Source organism: Garra rufa, chromosome 15, assembly GCF_049309525.1.
Source record: "Garra rufa chromosome 15, GarRuf1.0, whole genome shotgun sequence".
NCBI classification, from domain to species: domain Eukaryota; kingdom Metazoa; phylum Chordata; class Actinopteri; order Cypriniformes; family Cyprinidae; genus Garra; species Garra rufa.
Window position 1 is genome coordinate 1,400,909 of NC_133375.1, and position 26,452 is coordinate 1,427,360.

The 26,452-nt window shown below is 34.2% G+C and overlaps 2 protein-coding genes and 1 non-coding gene across 3 annotated transcripts; 1 reads left to right on the plus strand and 2 right to left on the minus strand.

The window, feature by feature from the left end:
* The first annotated feature begins 1,390 nt into the window (after positions 1-1,390).
* tti2 (TELO2 interacting protein 2) lies at positions 1,391-10,861 on the plus strand. The gene is made up of 7 exons (XM_073818893.1): positions 1,391-2,252; positions 4,581-4,767; positions 5,436-5,528; positions 5,610-5,794; positions 7,649-7,792; positions 7,888-8,044; positions 9,883-10,861. Exons 1-7 carry the CDS (start codon positions 1,621-1,623, stop codon positions 9,970-9,972), a joined length of 1,488 nt encoding a protein of 495 aa, XP_073674994.1. The 5' UTR covers positions 1,391-1,620; the 3' UTR covers positions 9,973-10,861.
* Positions 10,862-10,984: 123 nt separating this feature from the next.
* Positions 10,985-21,745, minus strand: mak16 (MAK16 homolog (S. cerevisiae)). The gene is made up of 10 exons (XM_073818894.1): positions 21,556-21,745; positions 21,263-21,312; positions 20,181-20,290; positions 20,015-20,079; positions 19,775-19,926; positions 16,244-16,298; positions 15,598-15,672; positions 15,413-15,514; positions 13,176-13,241; positions 10,985-11,425 (listed from the first exon to the last, which is right to left on the minus strand). The coding sequence occupies exons 1-10, from the start codon at positions 21,568-21,570 to the stop codon at positions 11,207-11,209; spliced, it is 909 nt and encodes a 302-aa protein (XP_073674995.1). The 5' UTR covers positions 21,571-21,745; the 3' UTR covers positions 10,985-11,206.
* A 3,855-nt stretch (positions 21,746-25,600) lies between these two features.
* Positions 25,601-25,698, minus strand: LOC141287820 (small nucleolar RNA U13). Its single transcript, XR_012339545.1, has one exon. It is a non-coding gene; the product is annotated as a small nucleolar RNA U13 (small nucleolar RNA).
* Between the last annotated feature and the right edge of the window lie 754 nt (positions 25,699-26,452).

Below are 26,452 nucleotides of genomic sequence, written 5' to 3' on the forward strand. Positions count from 1 at the left end.
ATGTTACAAAAGATTTCTATCTCAGATAAATGCTGTTCTTCTGAACTTTCTATTCGTCAAAGAAACATGAAAAAATTCTACTCAGCTGTTTTCAACATAATAATAAAAAATGTTTTTTGAGTAGCAAATCAGAATATTTCAATGATTTCTAAAGAATCATGTGACTGGAGTAATGATGCTAAAAAATCAGCTTTCCAATCACAAGATTAAATTGCATTTTAAAATATATTTAAAGCTGTTTTCAACATAATAATAATAATAATAATAATAATAATAATAATAATAATAATAATAAAATGTTTTTTTGAGTGGCAAATCAGAATATTACAATAATTTCTAAAGGGTCACATGACTAGAGTAATGATGCTAAAAAACTGCTTTCAAATCACAGAAATAACTTAAGTTTTTAATATATATATATATATATATATATATATATATATATATATATATATATATATATAAACTGTTATTTTAGATACTCAGAAATATTTCAAAATGCTAGTTTTTGCTGTACTTTGTGTCAAATAAAGGCAGACTTGGTGAGCAGAAGAGACTTCTTTAAAAACAAAAAATCTTACTGTTCAAAGACTTTTGACTGATAGTGTATGTATTAAAACTTACTTAAAATATAATATCAAATAATACACTACAGTTAATATAATAACCAACTACTTTACGTATGCTTTAGTATGTTGGTCAATGCCAATACAAATATCAAAACAAGTGTACTTCTTTAAAAGCAAGGCATTATAGATTATTAAAACATAATGATTTAAATATAAAAGTGCATTTTTGTGTGATAAATGCCTAAAACGGTCATGAAAGTGTATTCTATAAGTATGTGGCTTTTCATTTGATTAATATTATAGTAGTTTTTTATACATATGCATACTTTCGACGGCACAACATTACAGTAAATACATAAATGTACTAGTCTATCATAAAATAAGAGGATACAATTTATTAACAATGTATTTGTCTAACATAAAATGAGCTTTACCTAAAGAAAAATGCAAAAGTATCTATTCACTCGAGAATAAAGTCGCAATATTTCGTGAATAAAGTCAAATTATTAGAAGAATAAAGTTGAAATATTACGAGAATAAAGTCCAAATTATGAAAATAAAGTTGCAGTGTTTCGAGAATAAAGTGCGCCACCTATTGGTTGTATCACTATGAATGAAAAATTAAAACCAAATATCGTCTCTGAAATGTCGGATAATTTGTATTTAACTGTAAACGATACTAATATCACTTCACAGTTGCTTGGTGAATAACACTTTTCTTACTTCAAGTAACGTTACTTCGCTTGGAGGTGTCTCTTCAACATGGGAACATTTTTAAACAGTCAAGTTTCTGGGGAAACATGTTAAGGTTGCACTTTTAAACAACCCGCTGCATTTTATCAACATAAGAAACATTTGATGTAGTTATATGTTTGAATGATTTCCATATAAGCTGTTTTAGTACATAGAGTAAGACTGAATGATTGAAATGTTTCCTAAAATATAAAATAGAGCTGTTATGAGTTTGCGGTCTGCCACCGTTATTAATTCGTTTGTCATGTGATCTTATTTCTCTGCGGTCACGGATAGTTAAATGTACTAAAACATCGCAATGGATGTGGCACACATTCTCCAGCAGATGAAAATCGGAGAAACACCGGCTTCTTGTTCCGTATTCGCTGCTTTGAGCCGCATTCATGGGCGGTTCGAGGTGGAAGAAGACCCTGAGCGAAGTGCGCTCATCCTGGAGGAGACCGCAGAGCTGCTCTCGCTCGCTCCGCTCGACTGGCTCTTTCCTGAAGTAAACACCGATTTACGAGGCCAGTATTTGGCCTTAGTGAACTCATTCACCCGTTACGCTGCCCTGCCACTTTGTGACACAGACAGCGGCACTTTACCTGCCAGAAGTTACGAAGACATACCCGCCAAAGCTCAGGCTGTAAGTGCAGTGTTACTTGCTCTGTCTGTGCAGATTCAGAAAGCCCTGGAAGATCAAAACCGTCCAGCTGTCAGGTCTCTAGTTCGCACACTAGTCCCTACCTTCTGTATATTCTCTATTACACATCTGCAGAAGCAGCCTTGGACCAATTCAGCCTCTAGAAAAAGCGCTTTCGAGCTCTTAACATCAGTTGTGGGACTCACAGACAGCAGGTCAGTGCAGGAGCTGCTCTCTGGAAAAGCTGATGAGGACCAGAAAGGAGTTTTGGGGCCAGTTCTTGACACATTGCAGCCAGAGTTAACCAAGTAAGTTTGAGAAAGTCACAGCACTGGCCTCACTCAGCTTTGTAAAGGCTCTGCTAAGCTGTTTTACAAGTAAATTAGAGAAGTAAATTAACACTGTGCTCACAATTTAAGTTTTGTGAGCGTAATATCTACAATCAGTTTTCTATTATAATCAGTATGATGAGGTTGAACTTGGAAGTGTAAGGGCTACTTCTGTCATTAATTACTCATTTTCATGTCGTTCCAAACCCATAAGACCTTTGTTAATCTTCAAAACACAAATTAAGATATTTTTGATGAAATCTGAGAGCTTTCTGACTCTGACAACACAACTGACGTTTTCAAGGCCCAGAAAGGTAGTAAGGACGTTGTTTAAATAGTCATCAGTGGTTCAACTGTAATGTTATAAAGCTATGACAATACTTTCTGTGTGCTGGGCCTTGAACGAGTCAGTTGCGTTGCTGTCTATGCAGAGTCAGAAAGCTCTTAGATTTCATCTAAAATATCTTAATTTGTGTTTTGAAGATGAACGAAGGTCTTATGGGTTTGGAACAAAATGAGGGTGAGTAATGACGGAGTTTCCATTTTGGGGGGAACTCTCCTTTTCAATAAAATTGTTTTACAATTGTATGGACATTTCTACAGTGAATATACATTTTTTGTCGTGTTTTAGTTAAAAAATATTTTATAAGTAATGTAGCTATTATTAAAGTATCTTGTGTAGAATAAAAAAAACTGAATTGTTTTTGCATAGTCTTTGGTCATTGAGCAACCAATGAGATGGTTCTCTTTAACAAATCACTCAAAAAGATTTGGCATTAGTGAAATTGTCTGAATCAAAATAATTTTAAATCCTCATCCAGTAATCACAAAAATACACTGTAAAAATGAACGTGAATTTAACGGTAAAAAACTGTAAAAATGCTAGAGTAAAGACCTGTGAAATGGTTAACACGAAGTTTTTGGAAGTGAAAAAGAATGTCGAATTTACATTGAATAACCGTTGACATTCCCAGATATCCCTGTTTCTCATTGTTTTATTTGATGTTTTTTGTTGAAAAAACTTTTTCTTCTTAGTTTTTTCTTGGCAGTTTTGTACAGTAGGATTGTATGTTACATCTAATGTTGTTAAATTAATGTTGTTTTTTTTTTGCATTATTTCAGTTTTATGTGTGTTACCATGATAGTGTTTAGTGTTTGTGTGAATGACACTGTGCACCGCCTATATATATTGTTATTTAAAACCTCCTTGTGATGGGCTTTGGTTTATCATGTGATGTTGTTGTCACCACCTGCTTTTGGTGGTTATCAGTGTATTGCAAAGATACAAAACAGATTTCAGTACTTCAGAAGGTTGGTACATTATTATTATCTGTTAATGAAATGGTATTTACCTGTAAATTTAAGTGAAAACCATAAAACATTGCTACCATATTTTTTTATGGTAAACCTCTGGCAACTCCAGCTGCCAGTATTTTGCTGTAAGTTTTAAGGTTTTTTTTTTTTTTTTTTTTTTTTACAGTGTAGGACTAGCCTAGAATCTAGACGCGCCCCTTAGCGGCAGCAAATTACATGTGGGTCTGGCTTGTCAGGCTAGTGTAGGACAGCATTTTAGTGCCATGTTAAAAAAGGAAAAAAAAAAAGATTATGAGAACAAAGTTGTAACATTTTGAGAATAAAGTCGTAATATTTAAAAAAAAAAAAGCCGTAGTGTTTTGAAAATAATGTCAAATTATTAGTAGAATAAAGTTGAAATATCACAAGAATAAATTATGAGAATAAAGTCAATATTATGAGAATAAAGTCGCAGTGTTTCAAGAATAAAGTCGAAATGTTTATTTTGAGAGTAAAGTCAAAATTACAAGAATTAATTCATAGCAAGTATGAGATTAAAGTTATATTTTGAGAGTATATTCTAGCCTATTGCGTAGTCATCTTTCCGATTAAAATTAGACATTTGTTTTATTAAATTAGGTTTTTTCATTTCTTCTGTGTTCTGTTAGATGTTAAATGTTATTTCCAATCACTTAATGTATTATACCGTAAATAAAACAGCTTGTGGATAATCACTTATATACCTGAGCAAAGACAACAATATTGATTTTTTTTTTTAACGTGGCACTAAAAGGCAGTCGTACTGAAAATCTTGTGGAAAAATTATAGAAATTCACTGGTCTTAAAATGTGTGAAGCCTTTGTTTGAAATCCTGTTAATTTTCTTGCAATTGCGCAAATGATCAAATTAAAGAACATATTTCTGAAGGTCTGCTGTTCTTCTTTAAATTACATCAAGGGAGCTCATAATAATACGGTATTAAATGCACTCAAGCTGGTCCTTTTTGGTGTTCAGGGAGAGCTGGAAGCGTAACCAGGCAGTGAAGCATGTGTTCTCCTGGGTGCTGGTGCAGGTCGGACGACCCTGTTTAACTGCGTATTTGGAGAAGGTGTTTCCTCCATCTCTGCTGATATCTGATGATTATCGCACGGAAAACAAAGTACTGGGTGTGCACTGCCTGCATCATATTGTTCTCAATGTGGTAAGTCATTCTTGTAAATATTTTGTCCATCACAACTGTCTACAAAAACTTGTCCATGCAAAAAAAAGTTCCATCTAAGGCATCATAAATGCACTGCTGATATCAATGCAAAATGCAATCCCAGAATGCATTAAAGTGCCATGAAATGAGTTGATGGCAGGTGAGAACAATGTCAGTGATGTTTATCCTCAAAGATTGTTGTGTCTCTGAATTAAACTCACTTTTATTGTGCTTCTGACATTCATAAGCAAGACATCAAATACTGATAAGCCCGTGTTTTTTAAAATATGTGACCCTGGACCACAAAACCAGTCTTAAGTCGCTGGGGTATATTTGTAGCAATAGCCAAAAATACATTATATGGGTCAAAATTATTGATTTTTCTTTTAGGCCAAAAATCATTAGGAAATTAAGTAAAGATCATGTTCCGTGAAGATTTTTTTGTAAAATTCCTACTATAAATATATCAAAATGTAATTTTTGATTAGTAATAGGCATTGTTAAGAACTTAATTTCCTAACAAACCATACATCAATAGAAAGCTTATTTATTGAGCTTTCATGTGATGTATACATCTCAGTTTAGTAAAATTTAACCTTATGACTGGTTTTGTGGTCCAGGGTCACATATATGTATTTGAAATGTGTTCATTTGATCTCCTTTCTTAGCCGGCTGCTGATCTGAGGCAGTTCAACCGAGCTGAGGTGCTCTATCATGCTCTCTTCAATCACTTACACACATCTGAAGCTGCACTCATACAGGTGACACTTTCACTCAGTCCATGTGTGTACTGGAATGCAGAAATTTGATCATGTATCTCACCTATTGTCTTTCTTCTTCAGGTGGTGCTTCCCTGCCTTCTAGACTTGCTGTCAGTCCTTGAGAAACCTCCAGTCCACTCAAGTGTACCGCGTAAACCAAATCGATTTGACGATGTGCTCCGGCACATCTTAACATACATGGAAATGGAGCACAAGCTTGACCTTCGTCGTGTATATGCCAAAACTCTTGTCTTATTTATTGAGAGGTGAGGCCTAAATAACTTAAGTAGCCTTCTCAGTATTAGTGATTTCTGATATAATGTTTACTCTGAAGGTGAAGTATGTAAATTCTGTGACCCTAGCAAATATTTGTTATCAAACACACACCTTAGGATAGCTTTCATTTTCAGCTGGCATACCAACAACGAAAGATTGTAATCGTTTACTCATGACGATCCAAACCAGGGTCAGAAATCAACTTTTCCATTAAGTTTTTTTTTACATTTTTAAAGGCTTATTTAATGTCAAATACTTACTTAATTTACCCAATTACTTTAATCAATATTTAAAACTGTTGTCAACAATAAAAGACTGCTTAAAATTGTATCTAAGTTATAAAAAAAAACAGTTCATAGGGCTGCAATATTAGGACAAAAATCATTATTGTACATTATTGTTCTGTATAATGATTATTAATATTGATATAGAAAACTATATAAAACATTTTTGTTCTGTTTTGGGCATGTCAAATTCTGGCTTTATAGACTTTATAGACTAGCACAAGTTAGGCAAAAACTGCTGTTATAATCTCTGAAGCTATGAAATTAATCTTTTATTTACATCATATCTCCTCTGTGTTATTTAAAATGAATGGAATTCGAGAGCATGCGCACTCAACAACATCTCCAGCATTTTCAGCACTGACTAATCTAAGCAGAACTGATTGGCCAATGCGTTCCTAAGTTTTAACAGAAATGCTTTTGATTGGTTGTAAGGCTCAACTTTGCACAGAACACATAAAATCAATCTGATGCAGTGTGAGCAAATCTAAATGTAATTCTGTGAATTGACACTTTTTAGTCATTTTCACATTTCATTTTAATTGCAACAGTTGTAATACGTTGTTTAATTGTGCATGAGTTCATTGTTTTGCCCTTTTGCCTTGAATTTATAGGGCATTTTTGCTCATTTTGGTGGCATAAGCCCCCGTTAATTTCCGCCCTAATCCAAACCCTTAAAACTTTTGTTCATCTGCAATACAAGGTATTTTTAAAATTCACATATAATTTTTGTTCATTGAAAAGTCCTAATATTGCAAGCTTCAAAAAGTTAATAAAGACATTGTAAAAGTAATCCATATGAATTGAGCATTTTAATACAAGTCTTCTGAATTCTGATTTAATGTAGGTTTGTAGATTTTTATTCACATATGTGACCCTGGACCACAAGTTATAAGGGTATTTTTTTATTGAGATTGTCTGAAAGCTGAATAAATAAGATTTCCATTTATGTTTGTATGTTGTTAGGATAGGACAATATTTGGCTAAGATACAACTATTTGGAATCTGATGTTGCAAAAAATCAAAATACTGAGAAAATTGTCCAAATGATGTTCTTAGCAATGCATATTACTAATCAAAAATTAAGTTTAATATATTTACGGTAGGAAATTTACAAAATATCTTCATGGAACATGATCTTAATATCCTAATGATTTTTGGCATAAAAGAAAAATCAATAATTTTGACTCATACAATGTATTTTTGGCTATTGCTATAAATATACCTGTGTTACTTAAGACTGGTCCAGGGTCATATATAAACTTTGATCAATGCACATTTATTGAGCTCATCAAATAATAACAAATGTTTGAACATTTTTAGGTGAACTGCTTCTTTATTGTTAATTAATAGTCAAGCAGCCATTTTGGCATCATCTTAGGCTACTGTTGTGGGTAGCAAAGCCTTCTAAAATCTAAAATCTCACCAGTAGCCTGGGACTGTTTTTTTTTTTACAAGTTCTTTTTCATGTTCTTGACTAACTTGATTAGCATAATTGTTGTAATATTGCTAATTTTTAGCTACTTTTATGTTTTAATTTATCATGTTGTTATCTCAAAGGATGGGTATAGTAATTGTTCGCCACCTGAAGCGGCTGGAGAGGGTGATTGTGGGATACTTGGAGGTCTCAGATGCTCCAGAGGAGAAAACCAGACTGAGTATCCTAGATGCTCTGCAAAAGACCCTACAGATTGCTTGGCCACGGTGACCATTCATCGCACTTTATATGATTCCACTTTCTTGCTTATATCAGATGTATTTCACATGGATACATTGTGTGTTTTTATGTGTATTTCTAGTATGGAGAGAAGGATGGATGCACTAGCTAAGAGTCTTCTGCGGTTTCTGGTTGATGTCTCATCAGAGTCATTACCCACTCAGCTGAAAGAACAGCTCATGACCCAAGCGTCCCACTGTTTACTGCTGCTCGACCACTGCTCAAAGGGAAAACTACAGGTGAGAATGACCATTATTATTATGATTATTATTATTATTATTATTATTATCTTGTGGTTATAGGAGACACGAGTTTAGACAGATAAGTAATTTTTTAATATATGTGACCCTGGACCACAAAACCAGTCTTAAGTAGCACAGATATACAGAATTTGTAGCAATAGAGAACAATACATTTTATGGGTCTAAGTTATTGATTTTTCTTTTATGCAAAAAAATTGTTAGGATATTAAGTAAAGATCATGTTCCATTAAGATATTTAGCAAATTTCCTACCATAAATATATCAAATCTTAATTTTTGATTAGTAATATGCACTGCTAAGCACTTTATTTGGACAAAAGGCAGTTTTCTCAATATTTAGATTTTTTTTGGACCCTCAGATTCCAGATTTTCAAACTGTTGTACACTATATTGCCAAAAGTATTGGGACACCCCCTTCTAATGAACAGGTTTAACTACTTTAGTCATTTCAATGAGTACAAATCTTAATGTTTAAGCATAACATGAAATTCTGGGGAATTGTTTGATTCCAATTTTATAGCAGCAGTTTGGACACAACCCTTTTCTATTCTAACATGACAATGCCTCTGTGTATAAAGCAAGGTTCAGATAGAAATTATTGATTCAGTCAGTGTGGAAGTACTTGATTGGCCTGCATAAAGTCAAATCATAAACCCAGCTGAACTACCCTGGAAATCCCGAGGTCACAATTTGAATTGTCTCTGCAAGACACTCTGGCATCGAGCAATGATGCAGGTTACTGCATTACGTAAGCAGTTCTGGGAACCAATCAAATCGGTGTATCTGATGTAGGCGGGCCAGAGGCGAGCTAAGCTGATGACGACGATGTCTGGAATCATTTAGTAGACATTGAAAGATGGCTACAGATGAACACCAGTTGTTTGAAACGTCTTTGGCCGCTACAATAACTCTTAACGAGTTAGACTTGGCTTTTCATATAAAAGAGGAACAGAAAACCGCGCTCGAATCGTTCCTTTGCAAGAAGGACGTTTTTGCTGTTTTGCCGACTGGATACGGCAAGAGTTTAATCTATCAGTTAGCTCCGCTGTTGTGATTGGTCGTGGCGTTATCCAATTGCGTGCAGTGAGAGTTTCAAATGCATGCTTGGTGCCGCCCCTCGAGTTAGGTCCTTTTCATTGCTCGATGCCAGACCCTTAATCTTAATAGATTAGGGTCTGGATTTTTTCCAGGCTACAGCTGAACACCTCTGGTCTGACTTTAAATGCAGACTTTGAGCTAAAAACTCATCACCAAATACCGATGACTTCTACATAAAGGTCAATTTAGGCACTTCCAAAACTGGTGCAACAAAGATGTAAATAAAAATTTTAAAAACATCAATCATGTTTCCATCTTTTGTCCATATAGTGTATGTACAAGTCATTGGTGTTTGGTGATGAGTTTTTGGCTCAAGGTCTACATTTAAAGTCACACCAGAGGTGTTCAGCTGGGATTAGGACTTGACTTTTTTGCACAACAGTCAAGTTCTACCACACTCACTGAATTAATCATTTCTTTATGAACCTTGCCTTATACACAAAGGAATTGTTGTACAGAGTCAATTTTTTTATTTTATTTAAAGAGATAGCTTTATTTATCGTGCTCTTTGAGCTTTATAATTTTGCAGATTGTTTACATTACACACTGCATGAATGGCAATATTGGAAATGGCATAATAGGGGCACCTTAAAAGTGACTACCTAGAATTTCATCATGTTTATGAAGCTTTACGAAACAGTAGAAGCATCTTGCTACTCTGATACATATTGTATGCAGTTTGAAGCCACCCTATTTTTTTTTCTTCTTTTTCTACAGACACTTCTGAGAGAGCTAGACAGCAGTTGTGTTTCTGAACCTGTGTTGAAGTGTATCCAGAAAGTCACTGCAGCACCACTGTGTCAATAAACTCTTAGAAGATTTGCCACTTTTGGAGGTGATCAGTTGTGTGTGTGTAGGCTATCCAGGGGAATTATTTTTTTGTTTTGTTCTATTTTCACAAAAATAAAAATATTACAATCTCATAGAGACTTTGATTTGAAAGCTGTTTTAAACATGACACTTCTGTGGATGCCTAAAACAGCGACTGTCTTTCATCCTTCTTTTAAAATTAACTAATTCATGAACTAAAACATCAAATTAGATTGCTGACAGATTGTTCATCTTCAGAGCACAAATTAAGATATTTTTGCTGAAATACTATGATCAATGCACAGAATTTTTTTTTTCAGCCCGTGTTGTCGCTTCATCAGAATATGTCTGCTAACAAATCGATTTTTTAAAAACGGTAACACGTACCAACTAGGAACACATCAATTTTACTTTATATTAATTCACATTAATATTAGTGCTTCTTATAAAACTAAAATTGATCCAAATGACAGCTAATCATGATTAATTTAATGTTTTTTTTTTTTTACGGAATGAATACATGTTTTAAGAGTTTAAACAAGGTTTAAGAATATCTGATGACACCTGTAGGCAAACATGTTCGGAGATGTGACAGTGTGTTATGTACAATAATTATTTTAGTGCCCCTCATTACACTGGATATTTAGTGAGTTAAAAGAAATATTTCTTATATATATTTGAGATGTTTAACATCTCTTTAGACAAAAAAAAAACATGCTTATACATTTTCTTTGAAGTATGTGCATTTAAACAGTAAAACTGTTTGCACTACATAATTAAGGTAATACATTAAAATAATATACTAAGACACACCAATTTGCAATAAGCAGCAAAACTAACTGTTTTGTACAGCTAAATATTCTGGATGCGGATGAGACCGGAAACACCAGTTTACAAATGCGTCACCAGCTCTTATGGGAGAAATAAGTAAAAAAAAAAAACTTTTCTAGTTTTAGTTTTAATCTTTAGAGCAGCAGACAGTCAAACTAACACTACATAATATGCATGCTTGCCATTTCAAATAAAGTTTATTATATGAACATGGGTTAAAGTTGACCCAAAGGTACACAAAAACACTTATGCTTGCAACAGCATAAGTACAGATGAGATAGGTCAATGTACAAACAATCCCACATTGGAGATTTGGACCGGAGTGTACAGACACACACCAGTCTACATTGTTACTGAATAAACGTGTTTGGAAACTCTGATGTGGTCAACAGTTCAGTCTCTATGTGGCCTTGCTTTTCTGAGCTGGTTCTGTCTCTTGTTCATATTCTATCTCCACATAGGCCCGTTTTTTCCTGATTGGGCCTTTGAGTGGAGCCTTTCCTTTCGATTTGACCTTGGTCTTTTCTTCCTCTATCTCTTCTTCAGACTCCTCTTCCTCACTGGATTCCTCTTCAGCATCCTCTTCTTCATCACTGCTGCCCTTCACATTGTTCATTTCCTGCAAAACACGGTCAGGGTTAAAATAATGTCACTCTTTGAGATATAGTTTTTTTTCAGCAAGACATTTCTCAAAAATAAAGTGACTTTTTTCAAAACTCAAAACTCCTCACACAGTTATTCTGTCCATCTTTTAATATGACACAGCAGTTCATTTCAAATTCAAAATGCACTGAAACTACCAAAACACTTAATGTGTCAGATCAACTCATTCTTACGTACCTCTAGTAAAGGTTTTGACCAAACAAACTCACTTTATCACTCAGAAAAAAACAACCTAAAAACAGGTAGATTTATACAGTTTCTTTTGTAAAATGTCTTTACAAAACAGGAATGACACTTTCTACTGTTTTAAATCACTCCAGTGTTACATGGTCCATGTTTACATTAGAGTACAAAATTATTCCTAAGTTTTCCCCTTTTGTATAGTAGTTATGAAAGTGAAAAACTTGATGTTCAGCTACATGCAACTGTTTTGATAGTAGTTGATTTTTTACATTCAGAATATTTTTCTATATAATATTACTGTAGAAATGTTATATGTTAAATGTCTTATTCAATTTTGTACTGTGCTAGGTTTTGAACTTAAAGGAGTTCACTTCCAGAACAAAAATGTACAGATAATGTACTCACCCCCTTGTCATTCAAGGTGTTCATGTCTTTCTTTCTTCAGTCGTAAAGGAGTTCTGTTTTTGAGGAAAACATTAAGATTTTTCTCCATATAGTGGACTTCTATGGTGCCCCGAGTTTGAACTTCCAAAATGCAGTTTTTAATGCAAAATGCATGTTGTTTGTAAACGATCCCAGCCGAGGAAGAAGGGTCTTATCTAGCGAAACCATTGGTTTAAAAAAAAAATAAACTAAAATAAAAAATTATATACTTTTTAACCTCAAATGCTCGTCTTGTCTTGCTCTGCCTGAACTCTGTTTTTCCCGGTTCAAGACAGGGTATGTTGGCAAACTCCCATCTTATTTTCTCCCTCAACTTCAAAAATTATTTCAAAATCATCCTACATCTCTGCAGGAGTAACAACCCAGGCATTTGCAAAGTGAACATGCAAAGAAGATCAAGCACCCTTAAAATCATAAAACAGATGTAGGAAGTTTTGAAATGAGATTAGAGTTTTTTGACATCAACTGTCTTAAACCAGAAAAACAGTGTTCAGGCAGAGCAAGACAAGCATTTTCCGCTAGATGAGGCTTTTCTTCCTCGACTGGGATTGTTTACAACAGCATTTGGCATTGTTTGAAGTCACATTTAAACTGCATTTTATTAGTTCAAATTCGGGGCACCATAGAAGTCCACTATATGGAGAAAAATCCTGAAATGTTTTCCTCAAAAAACTATTTCTTTAGGACTGAAGAAAGAAAGACATGAACATCTTGGATGACAAGGGGGTGAGTACATTATCTGTACATTTTTGTTCTGGAAGTAAACTAGCTTTGAAAAGTAAAAAAGCTTTGAAAACAATATGTTATGTTGTATGTACACAGTTTTTTTGGTGTGTGTCAAAGTGATAAAAGAATTCATGTAATTTGACAGATGTCATCAATGAATCCATTTAGTGCCAAAGCAATGATAACTGATCCACAGTTTAGCCCACATAGACTGCTGTTGAGCTCGCTGTGTGAAGAGTTTTGAAAAAGTGACCTAAGTATTGAAATATATTCTAACGATTGTATGGAAATTAAAAAAACTAATCTTGTTTTTTAAATGGAATTTAATTTTTAAACTTATTGTAAAACATTACCTCAAAATCACTGAGATCACTCTCTTCAAACTCATCATCAGCAATAAATTCTCTTGTCCCAGACTCCTGAAAGACAGAAACAAGATTTTAAACAAGCTTTTAAATAATATTAACCCCATCTAAGAGTGTACACAAATCATTTAGGATATTACAACACAAACAATATTGTTCAAAAGTACTTTGATATTTTTACTCGGCAAGGACGAATTAGATAAAGTAACAGCAAAGACATTTATAGTATTACAAAAGATGATTTAAAATAAATACTGTTCTTCTAAAATTACTAATCATCACAAAATCACAAAAAAAAGAGTTAGGCAGCAGAAGGATCATGACGCCGGTTTCACACTGCACGCGTAAGCAGAGCGTAAGCAGGGCGTAAGCAGGGCGTAAGCAGGGCGTGCGCAGCACGTAAGCAGAGCAGAAGCGGCGCGCATCCATTTTCCTTTCACACTGGAAGCGTTTGTCGCGCGCAGCTGAACAGCAGCTTGTGTACTTCCAATATAGACAAGTATTGTTCATTCAGTCACGCATTTCAGGTGTTCTCCAAGAACTGTCTGTCATGTGCTTTGATTTATGGTATGTTGTATGTTGTAGATTTAAGTAGCAAATTAGAAACGCTAAAATATTGAATATATTTTTAGACAAAGATCGTCTTAATGATTACCAGTTAGGTTTATGATAATTATAGCAACAGTTTTTCAATAACGAAAAGAATATGTAAAATTATGGTATTTTGGTATTTGTTTTACATTTGTTGCCATGACATGGTTAGATTCATATGATATTTTCATATTTTTTTTATGGTGGTTGTCCAACTTTGAGATAATCACCACGTTTATAATGAAACCATTATATTTAAAAACATGTTAGCCTAAAACATATCATATAAAAATATAATTTTTTGGTACTACTGTAAATCTATATTAAATAATTATAGGATCTCCTTCAGTACTTTCAGAATCTTCTCTTTTAAAAATTATTTTATTTCTGTATTTTAAAATGTTTTATAATAACATTTTAATGGCAGTAGTATGTTTATTTATTCTTGTATATATCAAAACAAGCAGAAAATAGTACAAACTTTGCTAAAGTGATTGTTTTGAACAAGTAGGCTAACTAGACATTATTTACAAAAAAAAAACATTATTTTTACTGGTGAGCCATTTAAACCGTGATTGTGTTACATGTGATACATGATTTTATGGTGAAATTGTTATTTTTCTTGTTAATCAGGCCAGTTTTGATCAAGATCGATGCACTGTGGCTTTAACCCAGCGTAAGCGGCGCAGCAAAAATAGACTCGGCGCCAAAACGATCGCAGCACTGACGCTTCTGCTCTGCTCCTGCTACGCGCTGCCGCGCCGTCCCTGCGTGCAGTGTGAATGCTCTAATCTGTTAACATGGGCGCCGAAAAAATTACGCGCTGCTTACGCCCTGCTTACGCGTGCAGTGTGAAACCGGCGTGACTCTGAAGACTGGAGCAATGAGTAAAAATTCAGCTTTGCATTAAAGTAGCAAATTATATCTTAAAATATATAAAAGTAGAAAACATAAAATGTTAAATTGCATTAAAGTTGCATTTTATATTATCTATATTTAGATGTACTCACCCCCTTGTCATCCAAGATGTTCACGTCTTTCTTTCTTCAGTCGTAAAGAAATTATGTTTTTTGAGGGAAACATTTATGATTTTTCTCCATATAGTGGAGGTCTATAGTGCCCCGAGTTTAAACTTCCAAAATGTTGTTTAAATGTGGCTTCAAATTAATAAAAAAAATTTATTACAATTTATAAACTTAACCTCAAACGTTCATCTTGTCCTAATCTCCTCTGTTCTTTCTGGTTCAAGACAAGTTAGGGTACATCGAAAAATTCCCATCTTATTTTCTCTCTCAACTTCAAAATCGTCCTACATCACTGTTTTACCTTTTTTCTTTGCATGTTCACAAACACTGGGACGGTACTTCTGCATTTTTGAAGTTGAGGGAGAAAATAAGATAATTTCTTTATGACTGAAGAAAGAAAGACATGAACATCTTGGATGACAAGGGGGTGAGTACTTCTCCTTTAACATTTTACAATATTACTGAATTAAAAAACAATATGCAGCATCCATAAGCATGAAAAAAAAAAAATCTTACCAACCCCAAACTTTTGAATAGTAGTGAATACGGTTCTGTAATAGAAATACAAATAATGAAAACACTAAGCTGACAGAAAAATAAAGTTAATACCTCTTCGTCTTCCTCTTCTTCTTCTTCTGATTCCATCTCCTCCTCCTGATCTTCCATAGCTTTATCAAAGGCGTGGATGGGGAAGTTGTATATGTCTCCATACTAAAAGGGAAAAGAGAAAACTTTAAATGCAATCACTGATCTGACACAAAGGCAGGAAGGAGATATGCCAAAGATGTACTTACAGTTCCTTGTTTTAGACGGTCTAGCAGTTCTTTTTCTATGGCATTTTCCAGCTGAGCAGCAATAAGAGCTTTTTCCTGTTGGTGAGATGGAAAATTAGCAAATACCACACAAATTTAACTCCACATTTGATCCAAAGAGATTAGTTAGGTTCAAAAAAAGGCAGTAAAAAACTGAGACAGGCCTGTTTAAATATTCAAACAAAATAGAAATACAAAGGTATATATAGAGTGTTTTCATGACACGTCATCAATCAGCCATATTGGTGGCACTGAACCGAACAAGATTAGGGCTGTACTAATTGATTGGACCAGGAAAAACATTGGGAAAACACTTGGAGTACAATAGACTGCCAAAAGTTTTAACAAATCAAGGAGAAGAGTGCGAAAACTGTCTGAGGAACAAAAGGTGTTTGTGGTTGGCCAAACTGAACCAGGATTTCCAGGGCAAGAATCTTCTGGTCAGGTAGGTGAAATATTAGGTTAATATCCTAATACAACTCGTACATATCTTTACCACATATTTATTTAGTTTGTCAAATTATTGCACCCTTTCCTGCATCAGAGTATCTCCAATATGGTTGTGCATCCAGGTAACTGACCAAAGTGACATATTCAGACATTAATGTATGATCAGTACAAAACCCACCTCTCTTCTCTTTTCTCGTCTCTCTACTTTTCTACTGAGTGGAACCAATTTTCTCCTGGAAATGAAAAAAAAAACAGACACCACATAAGCAATTATATAGAGTAAGCCAAATTGTGTAAATGCCGTTCTGACAATAAAAATGGATCATAGTTTCTACAAAAACATTGTGGAACTGTTCTCAACACTGATATTAATATTTCTCAAACAGGATATTAGAATGATTTCTGAATGATCATGTGACACTGAACACTGGAGTAATGATGCTGAAAATTCTTGATTGCTTTGCATCACAGGCATAAATTAAACAAAAAAAATATTCAAATAGAAAAGAGTTAATTAAATTGTAATAATAATAAAATTAATAATAATAACTAGATAAAGTTTTTCAAGACAAACTTTAGGTTGGGAGTTGGCTTATTTGAACATTCTGTCAACGCAAGATTTTTATGATTTTTAATCTTCAATTCAATTTTAAGTCAGATCAGTCTGAAGAGCTGGGCTGAGTTTGGTGGTTATAGCTTGAAAGCTCCATGTTCAGAAATTTAGTCTAAAAAGAATAACAGTGTTTCCCCTTGGTTTACAGCTTTGGGGAAGCTTTATTAATCCAAAAATTGACGAATTCCGTGGCATTCCGCACAATAGTAAATTCCCTTTTTATGATCCCTTCTGTGTTTTTGCAGAGGAGAAATTGTAAACACGCAACATTGTAGAGACAGAACTGACATGCCGTCATGTAAATAAGATAAATAACAATTTAGTTATTTAGGCTATTTAGTTTGTTTAGTAAAATAACAAGGTATAGACCTGTTCTATATGACAGATAGCCTTAAATGACTTCTATTGTAAACTGGTGCTATATCGAAAATAAAATGAACTTGACGTTCAAGGGGGGCGGGCCACCCCCCTAAAGTAATGGCGGGGAGACACTGTAATAATAAAAAGCTTAAAGGAACACTCCACTTTTTTTGGAAATAGGCTCATTCTCCAAATCCCCCCCGAGTTAATAAGTTGTGTGTTACCATTTTGAAATCCATTCAGCCGTTTTTCTGTTCTGGCGATATCACTTTTAGCATAGCTTAGCATAGATCATTGAATCCTATTAGACCAATAGCATCGCGTTCAAAAATGACCAATGAGTTTCCACATTTGTCCTATTTAAAACTTGACTCTTCTGTAGTTATATCGTGTACTAATACCGGCGGAAAATGTAAAGCTGAGATTTTCTAGGACGATAAGATTAGGAACTACACTTCCATTCCGGCGTAATAGTCAAGGAAACTCAATTTATTAACTCCTCAATTTATTAACTCCTCAATTTATTAACTCCTCAATTTATTAACTCCTCAATTTATTAACTCCTCAATTTATTAACTCCTCAATTTATTAACTCCTCAATTTATTAACTCCTCAATTTATTAACTCGGGGGAGTTGGAGAATGAGTCCATTTCCAAAAAAGTGGAGTGTGCTCTTCAGTCACTTTTGACCGAAAATTTTTCTGTTTTGAATTTTTAAAAATCACAGCTTAATCGGAATGATATGAAACTCTGTGACTTTTATGCCATTTGGAATGTCAACATAAAAAAAAAATTGAGGGCATGATTCAAGCAGGCTAAGTGGTCGTAAAAAAAAAAAAAAAAAGTCACACTTGTGCTCTTCAGTCTAAAATGACCGACCATAGGAAATGAATGGGAAATCGACAAAAATACAAATATTCAGAGAATTTGTGTGTACAATCTACAAATCCTCCACAATGCTGAAAAAAAGTACACAGCAGTGAAGGGGTGACACTCTAAAACACACAACCATTCATAAACACACACACACACACACACACACACACACACACACACACAATACACACCTCTCTTCGGTCACTTTTGACCAAAACATTTTCGGTTTTGAATTTTTCAAAAAAAAAAAAAAATCACAGCTTCATCAGAACGGTACCAAATTCAGTGACTTTTATGGCATTTGGAATGTGAACACACATAAAAAATGAGGGCACGATTCCAAAAAAAAAAAAACAACTTGTGCTCTTTGGTCCAAAATGACCGACCACAGGAAATGAATGGGAAATCAACAAAAATACAAAAATTTAGAGAATTTTTCTGTCTCTTTCTCACACATCCACACACAAATGAACTGTAACACAGCAAATTGAGAATATGTAAAATAAAAAAATATATATAAAAAATTACATATCCAGAGTGCAAAAGACACACTCTCTTGCATTTACAAAAAATTAACACTTCAAATCATATTTATAACAAAAAACTATCCCAAACTGGATAAGAAATAGTCTTTGAGATTGTTTAAATGTATGTTCAACTATTCCACCTAATAAAAATGCTGAATCGATTGTCTAAAAACAACTAGGCAATTCACAAGCTGCTCTGTAGAGAACTATACAGGCATCAAGGTACACCTGCCATTACAGATGTTTTTCTCGTTTTTTACAACCAGATGGCGCTAATCTGCCTTCAAAAATTAGTGTTGAATGGCTGAGTCTCTATTTTAACCTGAAATACTGCATTAATTAAAAAATAATAATTAAAAAAAATATATATATTATTCTCAATGGCAAAAAAATGGATATTACAGCATAAATATTTATTACCAGAAAACCCTCTCAAAATGCAAAAAAAAAAAAAAAAAATATTAAACAAAAATGAATTTGAATGGTTTTACTGAAAAAATTACAAGATGCGTTACAGGTGTCCGGTCACTTCTGACCGCGAAGAGCACAAGTGTGACTCCGAAACGAAGAGCACCAGAACAAAAATGTACAGGTAATGTATTCACCCCCTTATCATCCAAGATGTTCATGTATTTCTTTGTTCAGTTGTAAAGAAATGGTGTTTTTTGAGGAAAACATTTCAGGATTTCTCACCATATAATGGACTTCTATGCTGCCCCCGAGTTTGAACTTTCAAAATGCAGCTTCAAAGGGCTCTAAATGATCCCAGCTATGGAAGACAGGTCTTATCTAGCAAAACAATTGGTCTTGTATATAATTTGTAATTTTTTTTTGTTGAAAATAACCCATCGTTTCGCTAGATAAGACCCTTCTTTCCTCGGCTGTGATCCTTTAGAGCCATAGGGCACCATAGAAGTCCATTATATGGAGAGAAATCCTGAAATGTTTTACTCAAAAAACAATTTCCTTACAACTGAAGAAAGAAAGACATGAACCTCTTAGATGACAAGGGGGTGAGGACATTATCTGTACATTTTTGTTCTGAAAGTGAACTACTCCTTTAAGTAGCTTTCTCAAGCCAACCTAATAATAATAATAATTCACAATATTACTTTATATCAAATAAATGCAGCCTTGATGCACTTTTACAAAGCTACTTACAAACAAAAGTAATGTAAACTAAATATTTAAAGTTGAGTTGAAGTTTTGATGAGATGAAAGACCTCACTGAACCATACATGGAACCAGTGCAATGCGTTGTGACAGTTGTGTTCAACTGTTCATTGAATGCCAAAAATAATTAGAAACACAAGCAAACAAGAAAGAGACTCACTGTCGCTTCAGTGTGAGTTTGCGGATTCGAATGAGATACTGCGTGATCTTCGTCAAGCGCTGTTTGCACTTGTGTCGGATGAACCGCGGCCAGTAGATGAGGTTCTCATCGATCTGCTCCAAAGCCTTTTCATAGTTTCTATCAAGTTTCACCTGAGAGAGAGTAGTACAGATTTATTAAACATTTAAATGCGAAAGACATCAAGTAATCACCATGTGTTGTTTATTTTGGTTTTCAAACCTTCTCCCACATGCGAGCAGGGAATGCTGCTCTCTCAATGACTTTCATGTAGAGATAACACCGGCCTGAGGAAACACAACAGTTGTGATGATCGAGAAATAATATTCAGAAACCTTTTGTTGGTGACCACATGTTTGCAACTGCTTTTGTAAAGTGCGTTTTTTACCTTTCTCTTCTCTTACAGTAGCATACTGGCTGTTGGCGAGAGGACATGAACTGCGATTGCAAACGCCTGTGATGTTGTATTCATTCCGACAGAACTGCTGAGTTTTTGTTCTTCAACAATGACAAGAAAAACAGTTAGATGTCATGTTCGTCATCATACATACACTACAGGTCAAAAAGTTTTTGAACAGTACGATTTTTTTGTTTTTCTGCTCACCACCCCTGCATTTATTTGATCCAAAGTACAGCAGAAACAGTAAAATTGTGAAATACTTTTACTATTTAAAATAACTGCTTTCTATTTGAATATATTTTAAAATTTTATTTATTCCTGTGATTTCAAAGCCGAATTTTTAGCATCATTACTGCAGTCACATGATTCTTCAGAAATCATTCTAATATTCTGACTTGCTGCTCAAAAACATTTATTATTATTATGTTGAAAAACAGCCAAGTAGATGTTTTAGAAAATATAAATAGAAAGTTCAGAAGAACAGCATTTACCTGAAACCGAAATCTTTTGTAACATTATAAATGTCTTTATAATCACTTTAGATCAATTTAAAGCATCCTTGCTAAATAAAAGTAATAATTTCTATTAATAAAAATACTGACTCCAAGCTTTTGAATGGTATAGTGTATAATGTTACAAAAGCTTTTTATTTCAGATAAATGCTGATCTTTTGATCTCTGTATTTATTAAAGAATCCTGATGTACTCAACTGTTTTAAATATTAATAATATATTTTTTTTAAGTTTCTTGAATCAGCACATTAGAATGATTTTTAAATGATCATTTGACACTGAAGACTGGAGTAATGATGCAGAAAATATACCTTTGATCACAGGAATTACATTTTAAAATACATTCAAATAGAAAGCAGTTATTTTAAATACTAACACTATTTCACAATATTACTGCTTTTGTGGTACTTTGGATTAAATAAAGGTTTAGTGAACAGAAGAGAATTCTTTAAAAAAAATCTTGTTCAAAAACAAGATACTGTTCAAAAACTTTTGACTGGAAGTACAAATCTGAGTCTAAACAGCGTAGTATTTAATAGTGTAGTACTACATACTTACTTTACTTTGTAGGAACAAAAACTGTTATTGCCGATGAGGTCCCATATAACCTTTAAAAGACAGATGATTCAGTGTCAACGTTGTTGAAAATATGAAAAATATAAAATAATCTGAACTTTCACCGCTGCCAGTGTTCACTGCTAAAACAGAAACACTACAACCATGAAATACTGTCTTTTTTTAAGAGTTGTTATTTGGTTTAATCGCGTCCTGTTCGTTTATAAATCACATTTAATTCATCCGTGTTGTTTGTCGATAAAGACAGATACGTTGTTTTCATGAGCTTTACTTACATCGTCGTGTTGCATTGTGGCAGCTTCTTGGGGCGGTCGTCACTAAACCAAAAAAAATTCCAGCGCTAAACCGCTTAAATTAAAACCACTACCAAATATCTATGATAGCTAAATTAAGTTTTTGTGATCAAATAAATACCACATGGACATTTCAGGCGGCAGCCATGTTAAATCCACGAGCTAAACCTACTGCGTCTCGCGAGACTAGCATTGCAATCTCGCGATACCTGCAATATGAACGAATCATCTTAGCTCGGTTCACAACAGTCTCGTGTTTTATTAAACAGTACAAAAATCAAACGATTAAGACAAAAAAATAAAAATAAAAATACAGACTTGGATAAACCAGACCAGGATAAAAAACAAAATACACTTACATACAGTTAGACACAAAGGACGCATATAAAGATACAGTTTTCAATGCTTTTAGATTAACAGAATTTTGGATAGTTTCTATTTTCTTGTCTAAGTCCACTTTGAATAAGGAAAAAAGAGGTTTAGGGCCAGTAAAAGGTCCGTTTGTTTTTTGAATGTGAAATGTAGCCAACAGTAAACGCAAATTAATGATGTAATATTTCCATAGCGTCTCTTTTGAGTATTCAAATGATCCAAAGAAAGCATCTTTAAAACAAAAAGAAAAGTCACTTACAAAATAAGATTGAATAGCCATTAAAAAATCTGACCAAAATTTTTCTGTATAGATGCATTGCCAAAACAAAGAATGAAGTTTTCTTCAGAGGAATGACAGAAACAGCAGTTCACTTCAATATCTGACTTATATTTTCTAAGAAAGGCTTTAGTAGGGTAACATTTGTGAATTGATTTAAATGTTATTTCTTTTACTTCATTGGTAAGCAGATACTTATGAGGCAAGGACCATACTTTCTCCCAAGGTATATTCTCCACAATACTATTCTAATGTGGTATTACATAAGGAGTTGTTGATACCTCTCTCTGGAAGAGAGTCCTGATTTTAGAGTTATTTTTCTGTTGGTCTACAGAAAAGCACACATTTCCAATAATTGTGTAAGTCAAGCTCAGAGAGTAAATACATGGCCATGGAAAAAAGTACAGAAAGGACACACCAGAGGGAATGTATTAAAGTAGAAATGGATTATAGATATGCCTTTCGTATGCAATTAAACAGCAAGCACTTTCGGTGTCTTGTTCATCATATTTATTTTCATATAAAAAAACAGCAGAGCTAAAAGTGTATCATGTTTATTAGCGCGAGTGAGAATAACGCGATATCCACCTTTGATCCTGATCTCGCAGGGATCCGTTCCACAGAGAGATCAGTTCTGTCCATCTTGACTGAACTACTATGGCAAGCCGTTTTAGCCTAAAATATACTATGCGTTACTCGTCGTAATTGCATTTTAACTAGTAACAATTAAATTAGAGAGCTCTATAATTCAGTTTCTACTAGTAACAATGCCAAATTAGACAAATTACAAATAACAAATTAGAGAGCTCTCTAAATCAATTTTTACTAGTTACAATTACAATTAGAGAGCTCTCTAATTCAATTCCTACTAGTAACAATTTCAATTAGAGAGCTCTACAAATTTATTTTACTAGTTATATCTCCATTGACTTACATTAATTTTTAATTACAGAGCTCTACAACAGAATTTTTACTAGTAACAATTACAATTAGAAAGCTCTCTAAATCAATTTTTACTAGTAATAATTCCAGTTACAGAGCTCTCTAATTCAGTTTTTACCAGTCAGAATTCTGATTAGAGAGCTCTCTAATTCAATTGTTACTAGTAAGAACTAAATTAGAGAGCTCTTTTTTTCTTTCTTTTACTAGTAAAAAATTTATTATAGAGCTCTGTAATTGCATTTTTTACCATTAAATTAGAGAGCTCTCTAATCGGAATTGTTACTAGTAAAAACTGAATTAGAGAGCTCTGTAACTGGTACTAGTAAAAAATTATTTAGAGAGCTTTCTAATTGTAATTGTTACTAGTAATTCAATTGTAGAGCTCTGTAATTGAAGATCAATGTAAGTCAATGGAGACATATGACTAGTAAAAAATAATTTTGTAGAGCTCTCTAATTGCAATCGTTACTAGTAATAAATTATAGAGATTTCTAGTTCAATTCTTACTAGTAAAAATTCTATTACGACAAGAAACACTTATTTGTTTTGCCTGTCTTGTCTGTTTGTTTGTTTATTTGTTTTCCCTGTTTGTGATCCCAATTTATGTACACCTTGCATATAATAATAAAAAAAAAAAAAAAAAAAAAAAGAAACACTTATTTAAGCCTAAAACGGCTTGCCATAGCCTACTCTGGTCTACAGTCGTTTCCAAAAGTTTTGAGAATTACATAAATATTGGAAATTGGAAAAGTTGCTGCTTAAGTTTTTATAATAGAAATTTGCAAATACTCCAGAATGTTATGAAGAGTGATCAGATGAATTGCATAGTCCTTCTTTGCCATGAAAATTAACTTAATCCCGAAAAAAAACTTTCCACTGCATTTCATTGCTGTCATTAAAGGAGCTGCTGATATCATTTCAGTATCGTCTTGTTAACTCAGGTGAGAATGTTGACCAGCACAAGGCTGGAGATCATTATGTCAGGCTGATTGGGTTAGAATGGCAGACTTGACATGTTAAAAGGAGGGTGATGCTTGAAATCATTGTTCTTCCATTGTTAACCATGGTGACCTGCAAAGAAACGCGTGCAGCCATCATTGCGTTGCATAAAAATGGCTTCACAGGCAAGGATATTGTGGCTACTAAGATTGCAGCTAAATCAACAATTTATAGGATCATCAAGAACTTCAAGGAAAGAGGTTCAATTATTGTTAAGAAGGCTTCAGGGCGTCCAAGAAAGCCCAGAAAGCGCCAGGATCGTCTCCTAAAGAGGATTCAGCTGCGGGATCGGAGTGCCACCAGTGCAGAGCTTGCTCAGGAATGGCAGCAGGCAGGTGTGAGCGCATCTGCACACACAGTGAGGCCAAGACTTTTGGAAGATGGCCTGGTGTCAAGAAGGGCAGCAAAGAAGCCACTTCTCTCCAAAAAAAACATCATGGACAGATGGATCTTCTGCAAAAAGTATGGCGAATGGACTGCTGAGGACTGGGGCAAAGTCATATTCTCCGATGAAGCCTCTTTCCGATTGTTTGGGGCATCTGGAAAAAGGCTTGTCCGGAGAAGAAAAGGTGAGCGCTACCATCAGTCCTGTGTCATGCCAACAGTAAAGCATCCTGAGACCATTCATGTGTGGAGTTGCTTCTCATCCAAGAGAGTGGGCTCACTCACAATTTTGCCCAAAAACACAGCCATGAATAAAGAATGGTACCAAAACACCCTCCAACAGCAACTTCTTCCAACAATCCAACAACAGTTTGGTGAAGAACAATGCATTTTCCAGCACGATGGAGCACCGTGCCATAAGGCAAAAGTGATAACTAAGTGGCTCGGGGACCAAAACGTTGAAATTTTGGGTCCATGGCCTGGAAACTCCCCAGATCTTAAATCCCATTGAGAACTTGTGGTCAATCCTCAAGAGGCGGGTGGACAAACAAAAACCCACTAATTCTGACAAACTCCAAGAAGTGATTATGAAAGAATGGGTTGCTATCAGTCAGGATTTGGCCCAGAAGTTGATTGAGAGCATGCCCAGTCGATTTGCAGAGTTCATGAAAAAGAAGGGCCAACACTGCAAATACTGACTCTTTGCATAAATGTCATGTAATTGTCGATAAAAGCCTTTGAAACGTATGAAGTGCTTGTAATTATATTTCAGTACATCACAGAAACAACTGAAACAAAGATCTAAAAGCAGTTTAGCAGCAAGCTTTGTGAAAACTAATATTTGTGTCATTCTCAGAACTTTTGGCCACGACTGTATATTTCAGGCGAGATGACTATGTGTTCAACGTTATCACGCACTGACACAACGGCTGACTACAAGTTCCAGAGCAAGTATGCCAAGCTTTACCATTACACCCAACACTAATTTTATTACATAAATGGGAAATTTACTAGAAAACTCAGTAATTTCTTCAACTATATTAACATAATGTGAATCAGATGGTAAATGTGCTATGTCGTAACGAGGGTTGCACATTTCACGAATAATCGTGATTAAACCAGTCATCATATTTATAAACTCTGAGAAGAATCATAAACTAAAACTGGTTGCACAGATCTGTTCCTATTCAAGCTACAGCTTTCTAAATGGTGGTGACAAACTTGAGTCGTTTTTCCTTTTAGTACTCAAAACATATTGGCATATATAAGTGATGTAAGTAAGTTTTTTTCATATCTAATGAAAGGAGTATGTATATATGAAGGATTATAACGCAATGTTAGCGAGTTTTTAATCACATTCATGAGCGGGGCATGCTGGGAACTTTTCATTGGTCGGCTGCTTAACCCTTTACTCGCCAAAAGGGAGCTCGTAGTAAATGTCATACCTTTATTTGTATAGCGCTTTATACAGATTGTGTCAACGCAGTTTCACAGTGTTAATTAGCAAAATGTTTCAATAATGCAAACTAAATTCAATTCCGCTGTAAAGCAGATCTAAACAGAGGACAAAGTAAAACGGAACGTATTGTGTAAGACTGAAAGTATAACGAAAGACTGAAAGCTTCGACTGATCTTTTGAAACAGTTTTAAACTAAGTTCAGACAAAGAGTGCTATATGTAATTAAATTCTATACAAGAATCCAATATAAGTAAACTCATTTAGTTATATAACCTGTCATTGGTTTAGCAATAAATCTATTTTTACTGATAGCAAATGTAAACAATTGTACAAAAGCAAAACATAGACGATGTAACTTTGAAACTTACAGTTCAAGAGACAAACCACAAAAGAACTAAAAACATATATCAACAGATCTTGAAAGCAAGCCTTCCAAAAAAAAAAAA